This window comes from Lonchura striata, chromosome 3 (genome assembly GCF_046129695.1).
Source record: "Lonchura striata isolate bLonStr1 chromosome 3, bLonStr1.mat, whole genome shotgun sequence".
NCBI lineage: Eukaryota > Metazoa > Chordata > Aves > Passeriformes > Estrildidae > Lonchura > Lonchura striata.
In genome coordinates this window covers 556,121-576,900 of record NC_134605.1, presented here as the reverse complement: position 1 = coordinate 576,900, position 20,780 = coordinate 556,121, and the positions used below count along the sequence as shown (strand labels likewise).

The 20,780-nt window shown below is 45.7% G+C and overlaps 1 protein-coding gene across 3 annotated transcripts; it reads right to left on the bottom strand.

Annotated features, from left to right (window-relative positions):
* Positions 1-453: 453 nt before the first annotated feature.
* Positions 454-16,354, bottom strand: B3GNT2 (UDP-GlcNAc:betaGal beta-1,3-N-acetylglucosaminyltransferase 2). Of its 3 annotated transcripts, none has more exons than XM_021538637.3 (2): positions 16,215-16,354; positions 454-2,890 (listed from the first exon to the last, which is right to left on the bottom strand). In XM_021538637.3, exon 2 carries the CDS (start codon positions 2,879-2,881, stop codon positions 1,688-1,690), a length of 1,194 nt encoding a protein of 397 aa, XP_021394312.1. In that variant the 5' UTR covers positions 2,882-2,890; positions 16,215-16,354; the 3' UTR covers positions 454-1,687. The 3 variants fall into 3 exon arrangements, with proteins under 3 accessions (XP_021394312.1, XP_021394313.1, XP_077637963.1); XM_021538638.3 differs by lacking the exon at positions 16,215-16,354 and adding an exon at positions 15,793-15,877; XM_077781837.1 differs by lacking the exon at positions 16,215-16,354 and adding an exon at positions 15,789-15,834.
* Positions 16,355-20,780: the final 4,426 nt, after the last annotated feature.

Genomic DNA, 20,780 nt, shown 5'->3' with positions numbered 1-20,780 from the left:
CAACATGATCATCTACAGAACAAAGAGGAGGAAGACCAGAACTCCTCACCTTTCCCTGGACAAATAAAGCACCCCATTTGTTCCAGGTAAACAAAGGGAAAAGAAAGTAGATGAAAAAGCAAAAGAGGGTGTTGCTGCCCAAGTTGTTTCAATCAAAAATTCAAGTGCCAGCCATTCAATCCACTCCTTCGGTCCTTTCAATTGCACCAGCAATGGTACTGTACAATTATTTCTGTACATACTGTTTGTCCCAAGGCACTTCATGTCCCCCTTGCTTTCACCAGAGTTGTCCATCTATTCCAGCATCTAATAAATATAGGTACAGCCATGACATTTTCTTGATAGTCTGCTACACAAACTTAGTGAAATCTGTCAAATAAAACCTTTTGTTCCTGAACTTCTGAAATGTAGAGTGCAACTGCACTGCAAGTCAACATGAAGCACTACCAGAAATATTTAAATTACATTTTATTCTCCAAATTCAAAAATAACAATTAGCTTTATTTACCACGTTACACTTCTCAGATTTAAAATATCATGCTCTATTTAAATATCCGAGTGACACCACTATACAAATAAAATGTTACACAAAATATATTTAAGAAAATGTTTTGGTCTTCAATCTGAACAATAAATAGACAGGCACTTCTACATATACAAAGAAAGCCACCACTATTTAGAGTAATTCTTATAAGCACAATGTGGAAATAGAGAAGATCTGAGTTTCGAGGACACATGTAACTCTACATGAGGCTTCATGCAAACTTCAAAGCTTGGTTTGGAATTCGAAACTCTTGGGATGTGCACAATTCCAGATTCACCAGCGCTTTACAGGCAACCCAAACAATGCTCTCAAGAAGCAATGTGCAATTTCAGTCATTTCCAGCAAATCAACCTACCTGATCACATTTAGTACCCAAACAGAAAACAAGGATTGACCAGAATAGCTTTCCACACAAGTAACATGAGCCATAAGTCAGCTTCAGCATGTAGGCTTGAGGCAGGGGCAGCCCTACTTGCCCAGCCCTGAAAAACACCTCCTATTTTTCCTTACACATTGAGCTCTTAGGGGGCATTTCAAGCAGAATATTGCTTTTTTTTTGGTAAAAAAAAAATAGCTTCATCTAATGAAAGGGTAAATCCTTCAGACTCACATACACTTTGCACAAAGGATTGTAAGTGAAGGGGAAAAAAAATACTGTTTCAGGGTGCAAAAGAACTGAAAACTATAAATTAAAAAAAAAAAACAAAAACCAACAAAATTTAAGGTCTTATAACTGTATCATACCTAAAAGTAAAACTACATTCCCCCAGTTAGTGTATTTTGAATTTACAGTGGTTTCCACACACAAACACTACTCAAGGGAAAAATATTTTCCACCATGACAACTGATGAAAGATGCATTGTGGCAGGCAATCCCTGTTTCCAGCTAACCAGTCACTGACAGCTAGTTATAGCCTCAAAGTCTTTTTTAAAATTAAGACCAATATTGAAACATAACGACTACCAGGACCACCAGTGGAAAAGTCAGGACCAAGTCTTCAAGTCATCCCTTCAAATTTTAGTATTACTCTTGATTTCAGAAGTACAGGAAAAAGTCTACAGCAAAAATTCAACTATTAAACAGAATTTCAGTGATCCAAACTCGCAAAGTTTTTTGGACTTAAGACACTTATGCACATTACTTTAACAATTTAAGTGTGGGTCTTGCAAGCGTGTCCAAATCTTAATCATTTCTTGAGGTTTTCTACTATGCACTAACATTAAGTTTGTGTAGGAACAGATGTTATTTCTGTATTTCTCTTCGATATCAAATGTTTTGAAGCCTTTGTGTTTTTCTGGAGCAAGCCCAAGCTTCTGAAGGCACATTCCAGTATAAACATCATCAATAGGGTAGAGGAGAACCTGGTCAGATGCATTATTCAGTCTTAGTGCCAGATCACCAGAGTACAGGAAGCCACCGCCTCCTGCGTACGGGGGATACGAACCTTCATAAACGCTTTCCGGGATGTAGTACTTCAATTTTTTCTCTCTGTGAGGTCCAGCATCTTTGATCACGTCACCTATAAATAAGTCTTTGGCTTTTTCCTTTGATAAGCTTTTCAAGTAATCCAGGATCTGATTGGTATTCACAAAAACATCATCATCACCCTTAAAAATAAACTGGACATTTGCACAGCTACTGCTGACCCACTTCAGAAACAGCACCTCTTTCAGAGTCAGATTGAAGAAAGTGTCTCTGTAGTTCCAGAGGAGAATGTCTCGGTGGCTGTCACTCTCAAATTTAATCATGTGTGAAAGGTCAGGAAAATGATCTTCTGGTGGGGTCTGCCCAAGTAAGAAGACCCTTCTGACTATCACATCCCCTGATTCTATTTCCTTGCCCCAGGATTCCCTGATTGCTTGTCTTCTATCAAAATGGGGTATAAGTGATTTAATAGCCAGCAGCAGGAAAGGTTTCTGTTCACACTTGTTTGGCTGATCCATTAGCAATGAATAATTTCTACACCTCAGATAGAGGAGGAAGTCTTTGAATCTCTCTGGCAAGTTTGCAAAGTCACTAACCTCTGAGTGCACCAAGGGGTCAGGGTCACAGGAACTAAGGGCACTCAGGTTAGAAACCAAGTTCTCTTCCACAGTCATATTGGAAAGCAAGGACAGAATAGGGTTGTACAGCAGCTCAAGCTTCTGTTGCTGTTTGTTCCAATAAGCTTTGTGAGGAGTGAATTTCCTCCAGAATTTGCTACGTGGTATAACAACACGGCCTTTTGCATTCTTGTCTTGGCTGCCGCTCTTCGAGACTTCCACAATCACATAAATAAAAAAGTTTACCATCATCAGAATTCCCAGCAGCTTTAATCTTCTGCGTCCAACACTCATTTCTCATATCTAGAAATAAATTAAAAAAAAGATTTTTAGCTTTCTTCACAGCAAGTTCTTGATCTCGTTAAAGATGCAAACTACTTTAAAATGCAAGCTAGTAGCCTAAAAACCAAGGTTAACTACACCCCCAAAGAAGCAAAAGCTAATCTGTCTCTAATACACACACATATGGTTTGGGGTTTCATCAGTAAGCTGGTACAAATGTGAAGTTTCCACCTGCAGCTTAGGAAAGTTACACAGCTTTTCATGGCGAGTCTAAATTAGCCTGCAGTTTCTGCTTTTCATTTAGATACCCTTTAAACATATGACTGTATAATAATTAGAATCTGAGCCCTCAGCTTGGCAGAATGAGAAACTTTTTTTTCTGCTAGTAAGGTGAGCTGAAGGGTATAGAATAAATTGCTATATGATAAGGTCAGTTATTTTTAAATTAGGTTTCAAGCTTTTATACTTGCACTCTCACACCTTCCAACTACGTAACAGGCAGAGCCAAATTTTAAAGCACACAATCAGTTTCTGACAATTTCACTTGGTTGTTCCTTGGAAGAAAGGCTGACAAAACTTGCCAGCTGCATTGTTGATATTTAGAGAGAAGAGAACAAGAACTTGGAATTTTTTTCCCCTTCCAACTAGAAAAAAGGAATTCAAACAGTAAATGAAAGTAGAAGTGTAATTATTACTAGGAAAGAAAAAACCCTGAAAAGAAATTAAAAAAAGGAGAGGTCCCCCATGTATGCAAGACTTGGAAGAGTATGTGCACATCTTTGTCATATTAAAAATCCTGTGATCTATTTTCACTTTTTACTGGGGGAGAAAATGGAACAGTCCCTCTTTCTTCCACAGCTGTCAGAATGCAGGTACAAGGCATACAGAAAAGGAACAACATGAAGACACTGTGTTCCTCTAGAGCAGTGCTTACCAAACTGTTTACCAGCCCCGGGGTACATCAATGTACAAGCTCCACAAATAATTCAGAAAGAATAAGAAGGTTACAAAGACTATGCTGAAGTCACACACAGAACTCGCCATCAAAGACACCTTCATGTGCCAGGAATATAAATGATTATTAGCAGATCAGAAAAACTAAATGTAATAAAGAATTTGTACTGACTGCTGGAAGCCCAGCTGTGAGCACTGCCTCAGGCCCTGAGGTCACAGCAACAGCAGACAGGGAGGCAGACTGAGAAGTACACCTTGTACTTGCTGCTATTTTCTTTTTTTCAGCCATCCCCTGATACCTGAGCTCCACTGACCCTTGGTCTCTTAGGGTTTCATCAGTCTTACTTGGTTTTACTCCTCAACAAGTTAAACACTAAACTTCTAAAAACTTAGGAAGAAAGCAGCAAGTAAATAATCAGTAATCTTTTTTTCTCTTATTTGACCCATAACCATTATTAAATCCAAAAGGGGGTGTTTTTCTGGAACTGAAATCCAAAGCCACTCCTGGAAAACACAGCCTCTCAGAAAAATGTCTGTGCTTCCTCAAGTACCATCTGCATATTTATCTGTGTATAGGCTCAGGCCAGATCTACTTCATTTCATATTATACTCTGTCAGCTATGAAGTTTCTGTTCTAATTTTAAAGTAGTTTTCTTCTTTGACAAAATCACACATGTGGTCAGTGTCATCACTTAAGCTAAACAGCTGAACTGTTCAGAAAGCCCTGGGGTTGGTCACAGACTTCGAATAAACTTTACCCTCCTCTTTAGCTGCCACTAAAAACCGATAAATACACTGGTTTTCTATGTTTCCCTTTCACTAGACACAAAAATGCTGGAGAAGGAGCCATCCCCTGTTTTGTGGTGTTCACAGAGCTAACATGAACATCAGGGCTTACCTGCCCTGTCCTCAAGAGCACTTCTCACTAAGCAACAAATGAGTTGGTATCTGACCTAGGATCCCGGGAGTCGGAGACAACTGGAGGGTGACTGGTCCCTCCTAGGAACAGCCAACGAACACGGGATTGTCAAGAGCTCAGCCAAGCTCGATTCTTCAGGATGTGCAGCACCACACAGCTCATCTGTCACAGCCCCCAGTTTACCAAGCTCAGAGTATTCAACACCTCTAAGGCATCTGGACACTCGACTTGAGACTCTTCTGACACAATGACACAATTTGCAAAGACTTTATTTCGAACAAAATCCTTCAGTCCACTATGACTGCAATTCCCTGCAGCAAATGAGACAGGGATCCTGAGCAGAAAAAACCCATTTACTGTTAGACTTGGTAGAGCTTTTCAGCAGAAAAGGTACAAGTCTGGTGAGATGACAGTGGTTCCATCTCACAAAGCACAGTAAATGGTATCACCACCACAAATAAATACTCCCAGCCTCTACCCTGTTCCAGGCTGTGGATCCACAAGCAGCTGAACCAATCTAATCATTTAATGTAAAGTAAAACATCCAACTTTTCCACCTCCTTCACGTCTGACAAAAGCCATGGCCTTTCACTCTAAGTACTTTTCTGAGGGCAGGAGTTAGGCTGTATTTTCTAAGTGGGCTGAGTACCACGTCTACATTATCTGACTGCCAAACCCAAGCATTACAAGCCCATTTACTTACTGGGGCTGACAAAAAAATAAGATAATCCCTATGACTGGCAGGTATCACACCTACCACCCTACTGGGCCAGGACTAAACCATCAGGAAGCTGGCAAAGCCAAGCTGTAATTTAGGTATCTAATAGACATCACCACCCTTCTCTCTTTGCAGACTGTAAGTGGTGCTAGGGCAGATCTGGATGTTCCCATGTAACTTCAATTTAGGGCCTCAGATCCCTTACAGCAGCTGCACACGCAGCACCACTTCTGCCAGTGCCAGCCACAGCACACGCAGGAGTGACACTGCTGCTTCCAAAATTAACTGGTTTAGCTACTTAACACATCACAAGCCACACGGAGTCCTTCTAACCCCCTGTGAGATTAATCAGTTGTCTAATGGCTCGGCTCTGTTCAGTGAGTCAAGAGATGTCTGGACTGAGCAGCAGCAGTTTTGGAACGAGATGATGTTGAGAGCCCCGGGCTGTTGTAACAAGTCCGTGCCATTTCCAGCTTTAAAGAACCTGAATGCTGTTTATTTTTTAACTGCACACCATCAAATCTCTTTTCCCCCCTCAGAATTTTACACAGGCCCCCTTTCATATGACAGTAATTAAGAAAGCCTTAAGAACAGGAGAATATGGAACAGATATCCATGTTGCCCTCCTGCAGAAGCCCGTCTGACACAGTGGTTACCACTGGAAACTGTCAATGTTTTCTGTGTTCTCCAACCAAGGCAGCCTGAAACAAGGTTGCAGCTGCAGGAAAGCAACCACTACTAACAACACGCTACTCAAAGCATGAAAAGCTGCGCTGAAATTCAGAGCAGATGACGTTTATTTTAACATTACTTTTAATTATTTGCATATACTTGCTTTGAGACGTCTTTCAGCATATTATTTAGCTCTGGGAGAAATTCTAATCTTTCAGTATTGTAATACTAAAGGACACCAGTGAAACTCAGGCATGGAATTTCAAGATCCAAGCAAATATAGCAAGACTAGGGAAGGATGTGCATATATTTTCCTAAAACACAGCCCAAAGCATAAAGAACTAAAAAACATTTGAATAAAGGCCAAGGTAACTTCATGTTCTATCTCCCACTAGTTATCTTCAGCACATTTTTGCCCAAAAATCACTCAAAAGCAACACCAAAAACCCCAACAACCCCACCAAACACACCCCACCCAGATCCAAGAGAACCAGTGTTAGTGAGGCATTTGTCTAGCAGTGCTCCTCTGGTTTTCTGTGATAAGGTTTTAGAGGCCCAGACTTGCACTTGTGCTATGTTTGCTTATGTAATTGAACCTAGTCTCACTTTGTCCAACCGTTTTTTAAATCTCTCTGTATTTTCAACTTCTGAGAATTTTCTTGGTTGCTTGATTTTTCCCCATACCAAGAACTTGTAATGGCTCACTATTCTATTACCACAGAAGAGAGGAACCCTCAGAAAACACTAATTATTAATTAAAAACATATGACATTATTTTCTCTATACATTTGCCATACAAGCTACACGATGAACTTTCATCAGTCAGCCCTTTCCCTTCTATCTGGTCATTTTTGATACAACAGTAACAACAACAAAAATAAATAATTTAGTACTTTAAAAAATAAGTGGAGTTTTTTTTTAGAGTTATATATCAGTGGATTTTGGTGTGTAAGCCTCATACCAGAACACTCAGTTGTGCACAAAGACCATGAAGTCATCATGCACCCCACACAAGGGATGGCTCTGGAGAGCAGGAGCACAGCAAGACTCCACTTGCAGGCTCTCTGACCTCACCCAAGTCACAACCACAGCCCAGCAGAGGAAGCATGTTCCAGCAGGGCTCTTCTCCAGCACCAGCCACAAGTGACCACATTGCTGCCCCGGGCCAGCCTTCATTAGGTGACAGCGTTATCCCACAAGCCTGCAGCAGATGCTGGCTGAAGGCAGCTGCCGAGGGTGCAGCCCCTGAGCCGCCGCTGCCATCTGGGAGCATGTCATGGTTTGACACTGGCACAACGCCAGTGCCCCCATGAAAATGTGATCCCTCCCTTGAATGCTGTGAAGTGGAATCTAGAAATTCTCTTCCCGTGTCAAACCACAACAGAGCACTACCTTGAACTCTCTCAGGCTGCTCCCACCTGCACAGCAGCAGCTTTTTGTTATCTAGAGTCTTGCTTCTCCAACAATCAGATTCCTCACGGCAATGGTTGCTCAGAGCAGTGACATTCTGGTGAAACTCCAGAAGTTAACTTGTTAAAAACTGCTACAACCCAGTGGGGAAATCCCTATTGCATTCAAGCCTGTAAAAGCTTCATAAGAACTCCAAACTCCCTCTCTCTAATACCTACTTGATTTGTGCCACACACAACTGATATCAGATTTCAACTGTGCTGTTAAAAGACTAAACAGTTCTTTCATTTACTGCTGAATGCCAAGGTCTGAGGAGCAGAATTTCAGAATCTTCACAGTAAGTTTTACTGTGTTTCCTGCCATCATCTGGACTAATTTCAGCTCTTTCCCTACCTCTAGCTCCTTCTGCAGAAAAGAGAAGCTATCAGAACATTGCCTATTAAGGTGTGCTATTTAAAGTAACATCTAAGAAACAGAAGTTTTGTTGACTTGATATTGGTGCTTAGAAATACTGCAGCAACACCCACAGAGTCTCCATCAAGTTATCTTTGCATCAAGTTATCTTTACAAAGTCATTCAACAGTAAAAACTTACTTTTCACTTCTTTAAAACCACCCTGTGTGAAATTCCTGCTTGACAGATCACTTAGAGAAGGAAGAGATACCATCTGCTCACCACTGCCTCTAACTGAATACTTCCAACCTCAAACCAAACTGCTGAAATCCCCAAACCTTCAACCAGAGTAGTCTATTTTTTCAGCCATTTTTAAATAAGTCAGGTACCAGTAAATCATCATATTATCTCAACCCTGTCTTTATTTTAAGTTATTTGCAGGTGTCTCTCACAAAAGTTCTGGGTTTGATTAAGAAAATATTTTAATATGGTGTACCTACTGAATTCATTGCAAGTTAGACTTAAATATTTTCTTTTTACCTGCTAAAATTAAATCCTTGAATTGGCTGAAAGAATGTTCAGTTGCATATTTGAATTCTTGTGTTTCTACAGAAGATCAAGGTATATGGAAGAAAAGCCTATTATGAAAAATATTCTGTAAACTCAGTCCCAGGTTTAATGGATATTTCAATTTTTCTACTGGTATAGACTACTTGAGTTTGGTCATGGTTTTCCATAGGGATGAACAAGCAGTGTTGCTGCACATGTACACCACACCTACATAAGTCAATTTAAACAATGGCCATGTCTCAATAAATTAGTGCATCATGCTAACAACACCATTCTGCACTGGCATGCCTGCAGCCACACAGCTAGACAGCTATGAAGATGTTCCTAACTGCTCATGAAAAAAAAAACAAACCCAGGAAAAAAAAAAAAAAAACCAAACCAACAAAAAACTTGAGATGAAAAAGTTTTGGTTTCCCTGCTTAACAGCAAAAATAGTTTGGGTTGTTTGGTCTTGGTTTAAGAACTGAACTCACTATAAAAATGAATATTAAAGTTTAATATGCCAGTAGTGGGGGGCCTGTGATAGCAGATGTGATCTGTTTTTCCCAATTCATTAACGCAGAAAATTCCCGTGTCATTCTAAGGTCAGTTCAAGCTTGAGAATGACGACATTGTAAATTTGTTAAGAATAACCCGGAGCTGCCACCTTCTGATTTAAGAACTTTAGCTTTCACTTGACAGGCATCAGCTTGAAAGAACAGTAAATTATAAAGAATCAAGAGAAGGGGTTTAACTGAGTGTCAGCAGAGAAATATTTCTTGGAACAAAATTAATTGTCATTCATCACATCAATTAGAAGTTGGGGAGCACAGTTCCACGGCAGTTTAAAACAGTTTCAGTCACAGCTGACTCATTGCTGTAATTTATTCCTTCCCCTGCATAAGCTGCACAGTCCCATCTACCTTTGCACTGATTTGACTGTGGTGAATCATTTCAGTTAGCTGGAGGACCATAAAGAGCCGACAACAAAGCAGCAATTAGCTTTCAGGCAGCTCCCATCACTGATTGGCACAACCCCCGGGAATGGTGCACAAGAGGGAAGGCTGGCACAGGCCGGGCCACAGCAGAGCCCGTCTGCCAGCAGCCTCAGCCTTCAAGTAGCAGCACACTGCTGCTGGCTGCCACCCTCATCCAGAGCCCCTGGGACACAGCCAGCGCTGCTCCACCAGAGGCACGGAGCCTGGCCCGCTAGTCCCTACAAGGTACACCCTGGGCCCCAATTTCTCTGGCGTTTTCTGTAGGCAGGTCAGGGGGCAGCGAGTGGCCCAGCGTGACCCACCCACGTCTGCTGTTTGCTGTGGGTTTTGTTTCAGCCACACCTTATCAGCCCATAATTACTAGAAAGCCAAGGAAGTGGATAAGAAAGCACCTTCCTGCTAGTTCTGGTGAGAAAGAATGAATAAAACACACTGCCAATCTGGCTGATGCTTTCAGCAGGCATTTAAGGAGAGAAGGTTTGCAGGACAGACACTCTTACTTCTTACTTTTGTGCTGTATTTGAAATACAACTCATGATTTAGAAAACCTACACAAAATGCAGATAACCATAATTTCCACAAACAAGACAACTCATCTGCTCCTGATCTCTTCCAGTTTTATTGTAAAACCAGTACTTAATCCTGCCTTAACCATATTCCAACCACCTTTATATCTGCACAGAGAGCAATCATTCTTTAATCAACTAACAAAACCATCCTTCAAGCACTACACCTCAGGTCATCAAAATTTTACCTCTGCTTTCTCTTCTTGCCCACCTTGCCCCACAAAACACTTTACTAAAAGCTATGTTTCAAAAACAAGAACGGTGTAACTTGGAACAGCTGATGAAGTCAACACCTACCCTTGGTTACCACTGTCCTTTTGGGTTAAAAATAAATGCTGGATTTCAAGTTGGCTTCCCCAAGCTGCTGCCTTTGTGTGATGGGATACACAACTGGGAGGGTAAAATTCCCAGCCATATTCCCTGCCAGTGCTATGTGGTTACTCAGAAGTCAATTCAAAACAAATTCATACTGAGAATATTCATATCAGAATTCCGGGATCTGCCTCTGAACTCACAGTACTGAGCTAAACACACGTTGAAGAATGCAAAACCTACATTTAAAAATGCAAATGCATGAAAAACATTTTTGCCTTCAACTGGTTTTGGTTTCAGGTGTAATTAACACTTACAGGAAAAGTTCTTCATCTTTCTAAATAATTAAAGTTCAGAAAAATCAGTGGAATTGTAAGCAGAGAAGTTCATTGTCCTCCTTCAAAGCTGGAAAAGCGAAGATACAGATCTCATCCCAGCCTATCAAGTTTATGGAAAATGGAACAATTTCTCCAGCAGCTTTAGGTAGCTAAAGATGCATATAAGTATCAGGAGGATTTTGTAAATGATCTTTAAGCCGGCTAGGCAGCTAACTCCCGTTTTTGTTAACAGCAGATAAGCATCTAACCCGATTAGAAACTTCTATATCCGTGTAGCAGCTTCTGTACCTGTTACCTGCACACCGGTGAGCATACACAAAGCTTGAGAGTGGTTTGAGTTATCAAGCCTGTTCTGCACGGGTTTTAATTGTTTTTATTCAAAAGCAGATCAACAATAAGTTTGCAACAACAATTTCCATCCCAAAGACAGCTTTCCATTAGCAGTTTTTAACTTTCAAATACCAGATTACAAAATATAATTGCTCAAGTAAAATAAACCAGCACTACACTCATGATACAGTTGGGCATTCAGCAGCAGCACTCCTTAAACTCAGTTAAAAGAATTCCACCCTTTCTCAGGCCCTGAATTCCCGTTTTCACGTGGCTCACTGTGCTACGCTGCATATAACCGTGAAGACAAGCAGACGGAAAAGGTTATTTCTCAACTCGCCTAGTTCCTCAATTCGGCCCGCGAGCCAGCTGCACAAACAGAGCAGCACAAGGCGGGGAGCACAGACACCGGCCCAGCCTCCCAGCTGCCCCGGGATACAGCACGATGCTCCCGGCAGCGAACCGGGCAGGAGCCCGCGCATCCACAGCACGTACACCAACCTCCAACAACGCCCGAAACTCGCCTGTCAATCCCATACCGGCAGCGCGTCTGCCGCCTCATAAACCACTGCGCCTCGGGGAATTACCCTTCTAGGGGAAAATTAGTCATCACCAGCCACAAGTCAAGATTTCTTGCTCATTTGATCCAGATAGCTGGTTTACAATTGAAGGGATTTGGCTAATTCGCTCTCAAGACTAACTCTTCTGGATGTGTTTAAGATTAAGCAGCTGCTACATTTCAAAGATGAACAAAACTGTCTCCAAATTAAATGCTTTTCAATCCTTACTGTTGTATTTCTCCCAAACAACAAAAGCTTTCTTAACTAACTGCTGATGGAAACTGTTTCATCAATTCTCCCATGAAGACTCTCAGCACCCCACCCATCCCACACAGGGATTCTTCTCCTTACTTAAATACCAATTGCCTCTCACGAGGCACCAATTCATTCTTCTGCACAGTTCATCACAAGACAGTTTAATGATCCAGTCTTTTCACTGGGTTTTATGTGATCTGGAAACTGGGGGAGGCTTTTGAAATCCTAAAAGGCTCAAAGAAATCAGCGAGAAAGACACAGGCAAAGAGCAGGATGGAATCCCAGGTACCTGTCAGTGCTTCTTATGTAAAAGCAAAATGTGACTGGACAGGTCTGACACTTATTCCACAACTTTTGGTTGGTGACTTCTTCACTCTATAGTAAAACGACAGGAAGAGGCTATATTTCATTCTACCATCATCATCATATTTTCTCTTTTCTGCTGTTTTGTAAGCACTTGAAGGGTGCTTGCTTACATAAAGGGATCCGACTGTGAACTGATAAACCCATCTAAATATATCTCTGTGGGGTCAGAACAAGGCAGAACAGGGATAACACATCGGGAATTTTTGTGACCCGCACTCACAGGCACAAATTCTTCTCCAACCACATGAAGCACTGTCCCGTGCAGGGCCAGGGGGTGGACTCCAACGATCCCTGTGGGGATCCCTGTTCCAACTATGATTCCATAATAAGCACTCACATGAACACAGCCTGTGAAACACCAAACACTAACCCCGTGACTGCACATGCACCCAACCTTCTTCCTAAATTAACTGCTAACATTCTGATTAAAAATTTATTAGGGACTAATAATGCATATACCTGAAAAAAAAAAATTTAAAGTTTGAATTTAAAAAGTAAATGGATGCCTACTTGCTTCAAAATTACTGTTGCATTTCTACCGTAGTTACAGAAAATATAATAAAGAGATATACTAAGAAAATAGAAAATGTAATAAAGAGATATACTATAGAAAATGTAATAAAGAGATCTACTATAGAAAAAATCCCAAACCAACAATCTGTGAGTAGGACAAAGATAGTTTCAAAATCTTTTGGAAGGAAATCAATCCTAATGACCTTCAAGAAACATTAACATGAAGACCAGAAGTTAAAATTCTCATTATTTTGATGAAATGTGTGGTTTTTTCCTACATTCTGTGCTTTTTACAGAAAACTCGTTCCCACAATAAGTTCACTCTTGCCAATATCTTCCATTCACCCTGCCTTTGGCCTATTCTTGGCAAGTCTAAGAATTATACACTTTAAGCTCTACCTACAAGAAATCTCCCAGCCTCTACTATGCAGACTGCAAATTCTTCAAAAATAAGGAGTTTACGGTTTTATTACCACAGGAAATGTAACCAAATCCAGTAAAAGATTAAGATCTGGAATGTCAGCCTTCGGTGTATTTCTGACAGAGCTGCTTTAGTCACTTGGCAGCACAAGGCAAAAGTCTGACAGCACACAGGAAAAGTCCACCAAGTCACCAACTCTGAGAAGTTTCACAACCCGCCTGAAGTCAAGATTTTGCAAGATCAGCTGACACATTTGTCAAAAATTCAGTGATCTGTGGAGAAAGCACAAGTTACCAAAGAGCTTGGTTGAGGATTTGAATTGGGACTGCTCAATCTTTTTCCTGTCCTCTGGTTAATTTGGAGCAATATGACCATACAGGCTTTGATCATTGACAAGCCAGCCCTGACTGCTGTGATAATGACAATATTGGCAGTGGTAGGAGACACGATCACATCCTATGTTTCAAACATGATCAGCACTGACACAGCCTTTTGTCACTACCATTTTTCCCCACCTCAAGTGGATTTGCACAGCCAGCAGGAAAAAATCACTGTCAGAGCTGGATTGAACATAGCTGCACCAGGTGGCAGTAAAATGACAATTCCTCAGGGTCTCAGCACACACAAGTCACCATGGAGCAGCACTCCTCCGAAAGACTTGGTTCTCCAAGGAATCTTTGCCAGGGTAGGCAGGAAGATGAAGACTCAAATCCTGCTCCCCCCCCCCACCCCCCATATATTCTGTGACTTATTCATACAGACAATTGCCCAGATTTGCCAACACAGACTATGACACCACTTTATTCACTCTCATTTCTCATCAAGCACTGCTTTTTCTCCGAGCAAACACCATTGCTCCACTGATCTCCTCAGCAGCGTCTTCATTACCCACAAGTAGTGAAAAAATTTCAGGAGCAGCTTCCAGGCAACAACAATAAATTTTTGACTACCAGTGACACGGTGCTCGTTAGGAGCAATCTCTGGGGAGATTAGTGAGTTTTACCTATTACAAAACAGGGCATCAGCCAGCCAGCTAGCACTCCCAGCCATCTAAAGCATGACCTTCAAAAACAATTCCCTTCAGCAGTGCTACCTCGCTGCATTTTCCTCACCGTGAGGAAAAAAGAAAAGAAATGAGCACAAATCCAAGCAAAATCACTTTACAGGTGACAAAATTACTTTAAATACATTCTATTTTTTATGCTCTACCCATAGGTTCCCTACAGCCAAACAGCTCGGTACTGCACAACATCATCTGTAGCAAGTCACACGTTCAAAGCAAGCAGCAAAACCAGGGCTTCTTTTAAGCCAAAACATTTTGACTCTCTCTGACAACATTACATTTTTAGGTACAAGATAAACATTCTGTATTTTAATCCATCTCCATGGCAGTATTGTTTTTTTAAAGATATCTATCTTCTCGAGTTGTTTACAGCCCCAGGAAGGAAAAAAAAAAAAAAAAACCAAAAACAAACAACCAACAAAAACCCCCCCAAACCATTACAAATTAAATCCGCCGAATGAGAAAAGCTGATTCTCCGTTTCGTTTCCTCCACGCATTTCGTAACAACTCAGCGCTCACTGAACTCCTCCGCCGGTTCGTCAGGCATCACGGCCGGCTCCCGAGCGGCAGGGCAGCCTCTGCCAGCAGCCTGGGCTCTCCGTCCGAGCCCCGAGCGTGCCACTCAGCCGAGTGCCATCTGCCGCCCCCGCCCTCGGTCACAGCCCCGGAGCTCGTCGCCAAAGCGGAACTGCAAGAAGAACCCGAAACCGCTTTGGGCAGCTTGGGGAGAGAACCGGATTCTGGGCTCTCTCTTTTAAAGACGGTGCGCTGTAATCATGTTTCCTCAGTAATTCGCAGAGGTCATGTCTAGCGTGTAATTCTGCACACGGATCTTTCCACGGCCAGACTAAACTTCTTCTGTGCCCAAACCAAGTCTTTCTGTCCAAAATATAGTAAAAAAAAAGGGGGAGAGAGAGAAGAAAACCCCAAAAGGGAAAAAAACCAAAAACAAACCAACAACCAAACCATGCAAGCTCTTATTTTACGTAGTTAAAACTAATGATGAGTATTTAATAATCAACCCCAACAGCAGTGAGCATTCTGGAAGTCGGATTAAAGGGTTACTCAAGTAACTTTCACCACAAATTTTTGCAGGATGACTAATGAATCGCGAGCTGCAGTTTAGCCACAATCCCTGTGAGTCACCTGAAGCCCCCTCCTGACGGGGCAGAGGATGTGTCGGGAAGTTTGAAGGGAAAAGCATCATCTCGTGAAGGAGCACGTATATTCAGGGAACTCCAGCAAAAATACCGCTTTCTCCCCCTTTCAGGTCCAGCAAAGCCTACGCTTCAGTGTCACCGCCTCAGCACGGTCTAGAATCTCGACGCGGGGGTTAATAATCAACTCCTGGCAGCGGGTTAATGAGGTGACCCAGGAGCGCTGCGAATGTCCCCGCTCCGCCACCGCCACCCTGTGTCCCTCCCCTCCGGCCAAGGAGCGGACTGCAGCAGCTCCCGGCGCTGCCGCGGCCCCACGGCTCCGGCTTTCCCCGGAGAAACCTCACGGCAGCACCACCGCCGCCTCCCCACGGCTAAACGGACAGAAACAAAACGGTAAAAGAACGCAAGAAGCGAGGACGAACATACGGTGCGCTGAGCCGGCCTGAGTTTCATCCCTGCCCGGCGGACTGCGCCTCTGCCCGCCGTGCTCGCACCGCAACATGTGCGGCCGCCGGGGCAGGGGGCAGGCACTCCGCCTGCGGTGACCCCACCCCGCCGCCGCCCGGCGCCTCCCAGCCGGGGAGCAGGAAAAGCCCAGCCCTAAAAACCAGCCCTAAAACCCAGCCCTAAAAACCAGCTCTAAAACAACCCACATCCACGGCTCCGGCCGCTTGCCCCCCGCGCCGCCAGCTCACTGCGGTCACCACGCAAATAAGCGAGAGGCGACGGGGCAGGAAAACCGCACGACCTGCAAAAAGCAAGGGAGGCAACAATCAAGTTTAAAACCGGGGTTTTTCCGCCCGCCGTCCCTCCTCAGCCGCTCCGGCAGCACCGATCCCCGCCCGTACCTTGCCAGGCTGCCGCGGGGCTCCGCCGGGGTTCTCGCTGCCGCCGCCTCCGCCTCCACCATGCTTTGTCCGGCCGCGGGCTGCCCTCGCCGCGGGCTCCCACCCGCCCGCTCCCGGCCTGCCGCCGCACCTCGGCCCTGGCGGCTCCGCCGGCCCGCGCAGCGGGCGGGGGCTCCGCACCGGAGGGCGATGCGGGGGCGGCCGCGGGCGCGCTCGTTCCGCGGCGGCGGGCGGGGAGCGCCGCTCACTTGTTGCCCTGTGGCGGAGCCGCGCGCGCCCCGCCCGCCGCCGCGCACCGCAGGGGGCGGGCGCGAGGCGCTGAGCGGCGCGCGCCGGGCCCCGCCCCCCGGGCCGCCGCCGGCGCCGCGGATTGGCGGAGCGGGCGGCGCGCGCGGCCGGGCGGGGCGGGGCGGGGGCCGGGGCCGGCCCTGCGGTTGGCGGGGCGCCGCGCCCCTGAGGAGCCCGCGCGGGCGGGCGCGGCCTTGTCCCGCCGTGCCGGGGGCCGCCCCCCGGCCCGGGCTGGAGGACTGGGAGCAGTTTACCTCGGAAAGGCTGTTTGTGTTGTCGGAGGAGCGAGGGGAAGGGGGCAGACAGCGCTGCGTTGCCTTCCAGCGGGGCCGGGTGCTGCCCGCTCCCTGCGGGAACGGCCCCACACGGGGCACCCTCCGCCTGGGGGTGGCCCCGGTGACACCCGCCCCGGTGACACCCGCCCCGGTGACACCGGCCCCGGTGACACCGGCCCCGGTGACACCGGCCCCGGTGACACCCGGCCCGGTGACACCCGCCCCGGTGACACCCGCCCCGGTGACACCCGGCCCGGTGACACCGGCCCGGTGACACCCGCCCCGGTGACACCGCCCCGGTGACACCCGCCCCGGTGACACCGGCCCCGAGCCAGCTCTGCTGCGCGGTGTCCGTCTGTCCCCGGCCATTCCCTTCGGACAGTTTTCCCCCCATGATTTTTTCCCTCACGGCATCGAGCAAAAGGGCAAAACCCCAGAGCTGCGCCGAGCAATGGCGTGCCGCGTAAGTTTTTAATGTTTCTCCTTTGAAAGAAACATTGTTCTTCGTACCTGGCTCAGCTTTCCGTGGAAGTCTTCGGAGCTTCTGTTACTGAGCCCAGGAGGGAGAAGCAAAGAGGTGGTTTAAGCTGTCAAGGCTTCCCTAAGAGAAAAAGTTTTTGAGAATTTCCTTTCAGTGCTGATGCTAAATCATGCATGAGTCATTCATTAGTAATCTCTTTTGCTGTTGTTGTTTGCTTACTTGCTACGCTGGTGAGCTTACAAACGCGAGCCAGACATCCCTGTGCAGGCAGGCCAAAGGAAACTCTCAGGAAGCCAGGATGCTTACTGGAATAAAACATAGAAATGTGTGCTGCTGCAGCAAAGAGGGCACATCTTGTCGTGAACAGATCAATAGCAACCAGCAGACGGATTTACAATTCCCACAGACTGTGAAGCTCTCACCTTTTCATCCTACACGGGATGAAAATGAACACATGCCATTTGTTTCTATTTTTAGCACCTGCATTCTCAATCCAGTATAAGGAGAGGCCCGACCAAAGGAATTGTCTCAATGTCACCTGGCACGATCCCTTAAAAATAGTTTTCATTGCAAAGGGAGGGGTAAGTATGTCTCTGTGATCCATGAAAGCACAGGTTATTCACTTCCATTTTACAGCACTCATTTTCACCACAATTCAACAGCTGTTGTGCACAGCCCTAAACACAGCCAGTTTGGGAAACAGCACCAGTACCCACTGCACATCCCCAGCTCCCCATACTCTGTGTGTTAAATTCTGGGTGCCAATAGGAAACCTGCTGCAAGTCTCTTGGAGCTGCTCTAAAACCTTCGCTTGGGAGTCTGGAAGAAACATCCCCATTCACAGTGCATTGGTAGAGATGTCGCATATTTTATCCCTCTTCAAATATTTATATATGTACTTCACGTTTGAGTAAAGCTGTCCTTTTCATCAGAGCAGGAAGATTACAGCAAAGGGAGGAATTATCCTAAATTGGCAAACATCATTGTCTATTAAATAACACAAGGGTTTGAAAGGAGAATTGAGTGTCTGGCAGCCAGGAGCTTGGCTCCACTGCACAGGAGATTTCATAATGATCTGTTTTGAGATCAACTGTAAAAAAAAAACAAAAACAAAAACCCAAAAATCTAAACTAGAGTAGTGCATCCCGTGACACTGGGTGCTAAGGAGCCTGGAAAAACACGTTGAAGCTAAAAGGGTTGGTCAATGCTGGAATGGCCTGCTGCCTTTGGGGGAAGGACATTTCTCCCTCCTCCCAGTCCCACACCCTGCTCCTCTGTAATCAGAGCTGGTCACGGGGCTGCCTTTGGAGGCCTTCACGGGGGAGGTGTTTTAATCCAAAAGTATTCCTTGATCCGCTCAGCACCCAGGCCTCAGCAGTTGTCTGAAAGCAGGAAAATACCTAGAACCAACACTGGCATCGCCCACAGCAGGTTTCAAAGCACCGCCGGACTGGGATGGCCCTGCTGTGCTCAGAGCAGCTGTGCCCTGAAAACGCCAGGGGAGGTGAGGCTGGGGGCTCCCCTTGCAGCCCTGCTCTCCCAAGCAGGCCACTCAGCCTTCCCTGGATCCAAATCCATGCATCACACCAAGTCCTCAGCCCCAGGATGGTTCTTACCTGGTGCTGCCAATTGGCAGGTCCTGGGTGGAGCAGGACAGCAGGGACCACACCTCAGCACAGATGTGCAACCTCTCCTGGGTGGCTGCTTGTGCTGGGGTGAAACCGAGGGAGGCCTGGGAAATGTGTGCTCAAAGTTGGTATGCAGTTTGCTTCCATGGAAGAAGCAGGGTTTTCATGTTTCAGGTCTGTAAAGCCAAGTTTTGTGACAGACACAGCAGTAAATCATTGCAACATTTTTTTTTCCCTCTCTCCTGAGAAAGAGAGCAAATCGTTTTGACTGAAGCAGCTTTAATTTGGTCTGAATCTGGGATAATATTTTTGCCTGCCTATTCAAAAGCACCACTTTCACTCAGCATCATGATGCAAATGATGAGATGCAATGTACAGCCCTTGTCAGGGAGTTACAGAGCACAAAACATTTCCCAGGAGCTGGGTACTGGGAAGTTTCAGGGCATGGGTGTCACATCGCGTGGTGACACAAATTCTTGTTGCCCGAGTTTTTCCATAGGTAGCGTGGCATGCACAACAGCCAGAAAATAGAATCTTAAAAAAAAAATTCAATTCTCATTTTTTATCAAGTTCAAAATAGTTTCTGGGGTTTTGTTTTTGGTTTGGTTTGGTTGGGTTGGGGTTTTTTGTTTGATTTTTTTGGGTTTTTTGTCTTCTCCCTCAGGCTATTTATTCACAGTATTTGGGTTCACTGTAATAAAACCTGACCTGGGAACTGCTGTGTTTACATCAATGGAAGTGAGCTATGTACATTGGCCTTTTCTCTAGCATTTGCCTGTTAATTAATAATTGGTACATTGCCAGGAGCAAAGGAGAATGAGGAATGAGATTCAGGTTATAAAATCGTCAAGGTTATCTGGCTGTCCCTGCAGCAAAGCAAGAGCGAGAGGGGCGGGACAGCCAAGGTGCGGAGAGAAGGGGACGAGCCGTGGGCCGCTCGCCCCAGGGGCCATGTGCTGCATTCCCGGGGAGCCACATCCCAGCGCTCCCGGAGCGGCCGGCACGTCCTCCCCAGCACGGGAAAGCAGCAGGAATCTCCCTGTCTGTTGCCAGGATTCCCGGGTGCCTGCCTGCAGCCGCCCTTGGGAACGCGGCTGGCTCGCCCCCGCCGCAGCTCAGCTCGGCAGAAAGGCGGAGCAGCTGCTTGCCCTGAGCCTGGCAGGGCTGGGAGTCACTGACAGGAGGGAAGTGCTGTCCCAGAGCCCTCCCTCTGTGTCCGGAACGTGCACCCACCTCCCACCCCGTGCTGAAAACGCTGCAGGCACACGGGCACTGAAACACCTCCTCCTGGCTCTCCTGAATCCAAACCCTTCCGTAAGGCCAGGACAGCTGGAATCAATTTTCTGAGCTGGACCAAAGCTTATCCAGGGTATCGATCTGCCTGGTTTTTGTGGACAGATTGGTGTGGCTGGAGGGCACCTGGAGAGCACAGGACAAACCTGAGTGTGCTTCTGTGACCAAAGAGAACAAGAACAGCAGATAAGAGGCTAAAATGTAAATAATGACTAGAGACTAAAGATTTCTCCCGTGGCATGCGAGAACTCCAGCGGCAGTAAGAAAAAAAATAAAAGGCAAAGGTGAAGTAATTCAAGCTGGAGCGTCTCAGCTCCTCCAGGAATGAACCTGGTTCTCAGCTCCTCCAGTAACGAACCTGGTTTTTCCCACCCAGATGTTTGAGCCTGGAATTCAGACAAGTGCAGATCCTTTCCCAGGGTCGGCAGGGTCTGTCAGCAAGGCTTGCCAGCAACACCAGCACATTTCAGCGGTCTCCTCACACGGTCATTTCCCCACCTTCCACCCCTGCCACACCCAGGCCAGCCAGCACAGCAAGTGCTGCAGAGGTCTTCCGCTCCCCTTGCCTTTGCTTTTGTACCTTGGTGAGATGGGGAGCTGT

Bases quoted from the DNA above. Each gene is read 5' to 3' on its own strand.
- B3GNT2 (XM_021538637.3), bottom strand. From the start codon at position 2,881: ATGAGTGTTGGACGCAGAAGATTAAAGCTGCTGGGAATTCTGATGATG.